At 45.0% G+C, this 8,168-nt stretch overlaps 1 protein-coding gene across 2 annotated transcripts; it reads right to left on the bottom strand.

Annotated features, from left to right (window-relative positions):
- Nucleotides 1-363: 363 nt before the first annotated feature.
- Nucleotides 364-6,539, bottom strand: LOC139375677 (MICOS complex subunit MIC19-like). 2 transcript variants are annotated; one of them, XM_071117486.1, is made up of 7 exons: nucleotides 6,180-6,539; nucleotides 5,825-6,005; nucleotides 4,369-4,383; nucleotides 4,099-4,182; nucleotides 2,340-2,410; nucleotides 985-1,117; nucleotides 364-867 (listed from the first exon to the last, which is right to left on the bottom strand). In XM_071117486.1, the coding sequence occupies exons 1-7, from the start codon at nucleotides 6,209-6,211 to the stop codon at nucleotides 847-849; spliced, it is 537 nt and encodes a 178-aa protein (XP_070973587.1). In that variant the 5' UTR covers nucleotides 6,212-6,539; the 3' UTR covers nucleotides 364-846. The 2 variants fall into 2 exon arrangements, with proteins under 2 accessions (XP_070973587.1, XP_070973595.1); XM_071117494.1 differs by lacking the exon at nucleotides 4,369-4,383 and having other exon boundaries at nucleotides 6,180-6,534.
- Nucleotides 6,540-8,168: the final 1,629 nt, after the last annotated feature.

Below are 8,168 nucleotides of genomic sequence, written 5' to 3'. Positions count from 1 at the left end.
GGTGCGTATTAACTCAACAAACAAACAATAAACAATATCTTTCACAACTTGGCCATTCCATTATGTTTCATACTGCTGTCAACGGCAAAAGCGTAATCCCAATATTTCCATTTGGTGGAGATGTATAAAGCATTTTATATTCAGTCAGGGATGAGATGTCTCACATTTCCTGTCACAGTAACAATGTCCATTTTCTGTCATAGTGTAGTGCACGTGTTGCATTTCCGGTTCCATTTCCTGTCATAGTGTAGTCATGGTAACAATGTCCATTTTCTGTCATAGTGTAGTGCACGTGTTGCATTTCCGGTTCCATTTCCTGTCATAGTGTAGTCATGGTAACAATGTCCATTTTCTGTCAGTGTAGTGCACGTGTTGCATTTCCGGTTTCATTTTCTGTCATAGTGTAGTCATGGTAACAATGTCAATTTTCTGTCATAGTGTAGTGCACGTGTTGCATTTCCGGTTCCATTTCTTGTCATAGTGTAGTCATGGTAACAATGTCCATTTTCTGTCAGTGTAGTGCTAGTAGCACTGTCCATTTGTGTACCCAAGAACCATATTGTGCGCTCTCTCTCACATCCTTTGACATCAGTACCAGCCTCTAGCCTGTACTGGGTCAGGACATGGGCTCCTCATTCTACCTCTGACCCTCTCGGGGGGGGGGGGGGGATTAATACAGATACCATGGATGGGAGGAAGGGATGGTGGAGCAGGAGTGTCTTCAGCTGTGGTGGTCATGGTCTCAGAACAGTTCAACTGGTTTTTGGTGCGTCTCGATGGCTGATGGCGTTCAGCTCCTGTCCCTCTAGTTAAACAGTAACGCCATTGGTGAAAAATTAGGCTCTTCTAACCTCCAATGCTCTTAGTCTGAAAAACAAAGAAGAAGAACAGGGCTTGACTAAAATGTCAGCTCACAATAGAGGTGTGTGTTTCACTTTCAGTCTGTGTGTGTGTTTTTCAGAGAGAAATAAAGATGTGTGAGACCTTGTGGTTGTCCACACACTTCATGTACAAGTTGGCGATGCCAGAGCAGGTGAGGGTCTGTCCAGTGTTCTCCCTGTAGCACTTCAGGATCTGACTCTGCAGGTCACCACACACTGGCTTGATGTCAACACGCCTGGGAATAGAGAGAGAGAGAGATTATAGACACATCCTACTATACCATAGTCAGCCCAGTCAAGACAGTTTGTTTTTGTCCAACAATGTTTTCTCAATAACCTACCAGGTTAAATAGTAAAGGAAATAAAAACCTTAAGCCCACGACCCAGTGAAACGATGAGCAATGGGGAGACCAAAACATATCGCGATATGATTTTTGGACGATATTATAAATCGATACTTGACTCCAAGTATTGATTTTTATTTTAAAAAATGTTGTTAGGTAGAGTTAGTCGGCTGTATCTCCGACAAAACGCTGGTATTTTTCATCCTATAGCTTGTTCTCCATCTTTTTAAATAGTAATCCAACATGTTCAGCACTTTTATTTCCACGACTGATCAAAACTAATTTTGTCATGCTGTCGCGTGTCCCTCTGTAGCTGACATATGGTGAGCATATGTAGTTCTGTGAAGGTCATGGAATTTTGGATGACGGTAATTGACCAGCCAAATTAACATGGAAATAACAGTTTGAATATATATAAGACAAAATAAAAATGGATGTACATTTTCTCCTCTCCTCCTAACTGCATGTGATTCCATAAAATTAGAATGAATAGAACGGGTGTTTGAATTCAAGTCAATGATGGCATAATGGGTGGACTGGCGGCCATTGCGAGTGTATCCATAGGAACAAAGGAGGACGTAAAAGCAGGAAATGCACCCATCAATATGTGCTGTGATTTGTTGATTCAACTCAACGGACATAAAAACATTCCGTTGCATGAGCCACATCAGTTAACATAATTTGAATGAACATTCTCCATTACCATGGAAATTATTGCATCACAATACCAGGCAGTCATTGTACCCATGAGTTTACCTATCAAATTGCCAGGGTTAGAGGTTCCAAGCCCATCCTATTCATTGTTTGCTACAACACCTTGCTTGTTTCAGCAAGGGGTAACACAGCTTCATCTCGTTGTTAAGAGTCCAAGTTACCGTAGAAACGGACTGAACACCTAACCATCCCGTCTTCAGTCAGCTGTTTGTTCGGTTATAGCGGTAATTGTATTTCTTCATCCATAACTGTCGGTTACATGGTTATTGTGCCAGCCCTAGCAATGTTTGGAACTCAAATTGCAATAAAATCAAAGTCACGAACCGGCACCTAAGTATAGCGATACAATCATTTTGGGAGGTCCCTGGCAAATCCCAGCCCCAATAACGATGCTACTCACTTGAAGGTGTTGTGAGCATCCTCTCTGCCCTTCTTGAAGTTCTCTGTGGTGACTTTGAAGAACTGAGCACTCTGTTAACAAGGGGAACAACACAAGCTGTTGGACTGTTGACAAGCTGTAGGACACTGGTATGACTGTGCCTACTGAGCTGTCATGCATTGTAGGGAAAGTAAGGTGGTGTGTCAGCATTTACAGTTGAAGTCAGAAGTTTACATACACCTTAGTCAAATACATTTAAACTCAGTTTCACAATTCCTGACATTTAATCCCATAAAAAATTATTTCAGCTTTTATTTCTTTCATCACATTCTCAGTGGGTCCGAAGTTACATTCAATTAGTATTTGGTTGCATTAGCTTTAAATTGTTTAACTTGGGTCAAATGTTTTGGGTAGCCTTCCACAAGCTTCCCACAATAAGTTGGGTGAATTTTGGCCCATTCCTCCTGACAGAGCTGGTGTAACCGAGTCAGGTTTGTAGGCCTCCTTGCTCACACACGCTCTTTCAGTTTTGCCCACAAATTTTCTATAGGTCAGGGCTTTGTGATGGCCACTCCAATACCATGACTTTGTGGTACTTAAGCCATTTTGCCACAACTTTGGAAGTATGCTTGGGGTCATTGTCCATTTGGAAGACCTATGTGACCAGGCTTTAACTTCCTGACTGATGTCTTGAGATGTTGCTTCAATATATCCACATAATTTTCCTCCCTCATGATGCAACCTATTTTGTGAAGTGTACCACCAGTCCCTCCTACAGCAAACCACCCCCACAACATGATGCTGCCACCCCCGTGCTTCACGGTTGGGATGGTGTCCTTCGGTTTGCAAGCCTCCTCCTTTTTCCTCCAAACATAACGATGGTCATTATGGCCAAACAGTTATTTTTTTGTTTCATCAGACCAGAGGACATTTCTCCAAATTGTATGATGATTGTATGGTGTTTATACTTGCATACTATTGTTTGTACAGATGAACGTGGTACCTTCAGGCGTTTGGAAATTGCTCCCAAGGATGAACCAGACTTGTGGAGGTCTACAATTTTTTTTCTGAAGTCTTGGCTGATTTCTTTTGATTTTCCCATGATGTCAAGCAAAGAGGCACTGAGTTTTAAGGTAGGCCTTCAAATACATCCACAGGTACACCTCCAATTGACTCAAATGATGTCAATTAGCCTATCAGAAGCTTCTAAAGCCATGACATAATTTTCTGGAATTTTCCAAGCTGTTTAAAAGGCACAGTCAACTTAGTGTACGTAAACTTCTGACCCACTGGAATTGTGATACAGTGAATTATAAGTGAAATAATCTGTCTAAACAATTGTTGGAAAAATTACTTGCGTCATGCACAAAGCAGATGTCCTAACCGACTTGCCAAAACTATAAAAATTTGTGGAGTGGTTGCTAAGTGTATGTAAACTTCTGACCTCAACTGTAGATGCAATGCTGCAACGCAGTATGCACAGTCATTTTGACCTGAAGAAGATGCTTTTTGGATCTAAACATTCAAAACAAGTCAAGTCAAAACAAAACAAGTCAATAAAAAGGTGGCAATTGGGAGCATATTCAGTGTACGGGCCTTTATTCTTCTCTAGGATCCTTCCTTAGTCCAGCACCTACCTTTAAGGATGTGCATATGACCACAAACCTTTCTACAGTGTGTACAGTAATAACACAATATGACAGGAATAATAACAGAGGCTGTGGCCATGTGTGTGTGTGTGTGTGTGTGAGAGACGTTTGTATGTCCGTGTGTCGTGTACCTTTTCTTCCAGCTTGGCGACCTGTTCCCTGAAGAGTGCATCTTGTTTCTTCACCTGGTTCTCTTTCTCCACCAGTTTGTGGGCCTGAGAAGGACAGAGATCATATATTTATATATAACGGAGCATAAAGTAATTTCTTCTTTCCTACTAAATGACAGCCTGAGTGAGATGACAATGAAAATCAAATATTCAACACAAAAATCATATAACTGAATAGTGAATAGATGATCTTCAAGGAATGCATGAAGTAGGATCACTCCCTTGTCTTACCTTAAGCTCTATCCACTGAAACAAGATAGCAGAACAGGAAGGAAGATGAAGACGGATTGGTGAGAACTAGGATCTTTACAGGTCAAAGGGGAAATGCAGACCTCCAAGATGCAGCGTCATGCCATTCTATTTCATAGCAGAAGCAAACAACAAGCCATCCCTTTGGGATCTGCTCTGAACTCAACTTGCCAGCCTGGCAGTCAACTGACCAGTGCTCTGTCCACAAATCTGGGTGAGCTGTATGGGCCAGCTGCAGCCAAGCTCATTAGTGGTGGCAGGGGGTAAGGAGTGGTACCTTTGCCTGTTTTCCTGGGCAAATCACCTGGCTCACCCTAAGAGGTGATCTCGTGCCAACAGAATAGGAGCAATCCTTGTCTCAGGATGGTAAGTTGGTGGTTGAAGATATCCCTCTAGTGGTGTGGGGGCTGTGCTTTGGCAAAGTGGGTGGGGTTATATCCTTCTTGTTTGGCCCTGTCCGGGGGTGTCCTCGGATGGGGCCACAGTGTCTCCTGACCCATCCTGTCTCAGCCTCCAGTATTTATGCTGCAGTAGTTTGTGTCGGGGGGCTAGGGTCAGTTTGTTTTATCTGGAGTACTTCTCCTGTCCTATTCGGTGTCCTGTGTGAATCTAAGTGTGCGTTCTCTAATTCTCTCCTTCTCTCTTTCTTTCTCTCTCTCGGAGGACCTGAGCCCTAGGACCATGCCTCAGGACTACCTGGCATGATGACTCCTTGCTGTCCCCAGTCCACCTGGCCGTGCTGCTGCTCCAGTTTCAACTGTTTGCCTTATTATTATTCGACCATGCTGGTCATTTATGAACATTTGAACATCTTGGCCATGTTCTGTTATAATCTCCACCCGGCACAGCCAGAAGAGGACTGGCCACCCCACATAGCCTGGTTCCTCTCTAGGTTTCTTCCTAGGTTTTGGCCTTTCTAGGGAGTTTTTCCTAGCCACCGTGCTTCTACACCTGCATTGCTTGCTGTTTGGGGTTTTAGGCTGGGTTTCTGTACAGCACTTTGAGATATCAGCTGATGTACGAAGGGCTATATAAATACATTTGATTTGATTTGATTTTGATTTGAATTCAGCTCGCCAAACAAGCCACAAGCAGTCATGCACAAAATATTACCAACATCAGGCAGACCTTTTATGGAAACAGCTAAAACACTTACTTGCAAGGCCTTCGCAAGCATTTTAGACAGAATGAAACAATAGATAAATCCAAGTACTCTGTAACATTAGTCATGATCAGACAGAAAGTACACAGACAAACCTCATGCAAATATTTCAAACTACAGAAGAGCAAATATATTTTAGTGAACACAATTAGAGGCAAATGGCTATGTAGTTCTGGTTAAGTTGACAGACCAGTCTGACTGTACTTAGTTAGCATTTCAGGCATTGCTTATATTCAAGCTTGCACATCCACCACTGTATCTAGTGCTGTGTCTTACGTAGAGCTGGGCCATGAGTCTCTCATCCTCTGTGGTCATGCGTTCCTTCTCTATGGCCGCCATCAGGTTCTCTCCCTGCGATGCCTTCTCCACATCCAGGATTTTCTTAACCTCCTCCTGGATCTGAGCCTGGGCTACAGCCTGAGCCTGGGCTCTGGCCTGGACCTTCACCTCATACAACCTATAGATAGACAGAGACACAGAAGTTCAGACCTCCCTAAAAAGGCTATTCCTAGGACCACTTTGAAAAAGTATTTGAAATGAGATATTCCACTGAGCTTGTGTTTTAGTCCAGTACTCGGCTTAACCTGTGTCTGGGAAAACAGCCCTTTATGATTTATGTGGGTCTCCTCACTGTTTTTCAAACTCTTGCCGCTTCACTTTCATCTCCTCTTCCAGGCCCTTCGTCAGCTCAGCTCGGATCTGCCTCCTCAGCACTTCTTCATCTACCACTAAACCACAAAGAGAGGGAAATGTTTCATGCGAGAGCTTTGTGTAAAAAACAACAACGCTGCTCGACTTATCAAATCAACCCGAGACGTCTGAGAGGTCTATATTGAATTCTGTAGTGTAGGAGTCAAACAAAGCACACACTTATGCATCATGACAGGTCTCCGTGTCTTCATTTACGTCTCCGTTGCAATCAGGTACACATGGTCAACAACCACATACGCTTGAATTATTGCAGCCAATAAGGAATACATCATGACTACATGATTACAAACCAATAACACAAATCAATACAACTTGAATGAGAGAAAGCAGACTCACCTAATGGAGGTTGCAGTGGGATCACAGGGGGGGTCACAACAGGAGCCACGACTGGAACAGCCATGTTTTCAATGAGAGGGAGTAGTGGAATGCTGACCATGGGTTCTACTGGGGCAGAGAGAGGAGGAGGGGGAGCTATGGGCTCTTCTACAGGGGGAGGGAGATCAGTTGGTTTGCTAGCAGCCGATGCAGTAGACAGGGTGGCCAGCTCCATGGAGGGACATGGTGCTGGAGGAAGTTCCTCCAGAATAGGCTCTGGGATAGGTGCTAGGACTGGGGGAGGTGGAGGTTCTGCAACAGGCGGAGGAGTAGAGACAGGCAGGGGCTCTACAGGTGGACGTGTGGGTAGGGCAACCTCTTCAACAACAACTGGTGTCGTAATGGTGACAGATTCCACAACAGGTGGCAGGACTACCGGTTCTACGAGGGTAGGTGTTGCTATTTCCTCAACCACAACAGGTGGCAGGACAATAGCTTCAACAGGTGAAGGGTCAGGGGTAAGTGGGTCTACCTGTTCTACAGGGTGATGTTGGACAACAGATTCAACCACTGGAGGCAGCACAATTGGTGCCACAGCTGGAGAAGCTAGAACCACAGGTTTCACAGGCTTAGGTGGTACTACGGGTTCTATAGGGACAAGTGGGACAATAGGTTCAGCTAGTGTTGGAAGAACTACAGGTTCCTCAGTGGTAGGGGTACATAGGAGTACGGGTACTGGTTCTTCTATTGGTGGAGATGGGGCCAAAGATGGCGCTATAGGTTCTAAAGGCACCAGAGGAAGTATTGGTTCTGCCCCTTGAGGAAGCACTTTGGAATCTAGAGGTGGAACAATAGGTTCAACAGCTGGAGCTCGGACTATCGATTCCTTAGGTGGACAGGGAGGCGTGGGTAGGGCCGCAGGTGGACAGGGAGGTGTGGGTAGGGCCGCAGGTGGACAGGGAGGTGTGGGTAGGGCCGCAGGTGGACAGGGAGGTGTGGGTAGGGCCGCAGGTGGACAGGGAGGTGTGGGTAGGGTCGCAGTTGGACAGGGAGGTGTGGGTAGGGCTGCAGGTGGACAGGGAGCAGAGACAAATGTGACAGGAGGTGGAGGAGTAAGCTTTACTGGCTGAACAGGGGGAGACGGAGGTGTTGGTAGGACCGCAGGTGGAGGGGCTGTGGGGATAAACAGGGAAGGGGAGACCAGAAGGGGGACCAAATGATCGACTGTGGGGGCCGGTGTGGACACAGGGACCACAGGTTCTGTTGAGAGCGTGGAAGCAGGTCCATTCTGCTGTGAGCGAGGATGGACAACCTTCTGGGCCTGGCACTCCTCTCTCATTCGATTGATGACTTTGTCAGTCAGCTGTCAGGGAAAGAAGGCAAAAGTTCAACAATCATCAGGCATAATATTTATTCTAGAAACACAGCACTAGACCATACTAAAGATAATACAATTAGATTTGTGTGCCATGTAAATCAACTAACAGTGATAGCTTATATTGGCATAGCACACCCCCCCTCCCACCAGCTCCTGCAAAGACGTGCACAAGCTTACACCCTGTAAAGACAGGGAACTTTCTCAATTAGATTTGCT

Source organism: Oncorhynchus clarkii, chromosome 2 (assembly GCF_045791955.1).
Source record: "Oncorhynchus clarkii lewisi isolate Uvic-CL-2024 chromosome 2, UVic_Ocla_1.0, whole genome shotgun sequence".
NCBI lineage: Eukaryota > Metazoa > Chordata > Actinopteri > Salmoniformes > Salmonidae > Oncorhynchus > Oncorhynchus clarkii.
The sequence above is the reverse complement of the archived record's forward strand: the minus strand, read 5'-3'. Positions and strand labels throughout refer to the sequence as shown.

What these genes read in the sequence shown, in the direction of transcription:
- LOC139375677 (XM_071117486.1), bottom strand. Translation starts at nt 6,211, where the DNA reads ATGAAAGTGAAGCGGCAAGAGTTTGAAAAACA. An exon ending in CGGCAAGAGTTTGAAAAACA is followed by an intron (nt 6,006 to 6,179) that starts GTGAGGAGACCC and finishes GTCTATCTATAG; the next exon opens with GTTGTATGAGGTGAAGGTCC. An exon ending in GATGCTCACAACACCTTCAA is followed by an intron (nt 1,118 to 2,339) that starts GTGAGTAGCATC and finishes CTCTATTCCCAG; the next exon opens with GCGTGTTGACATCAAGCCAG.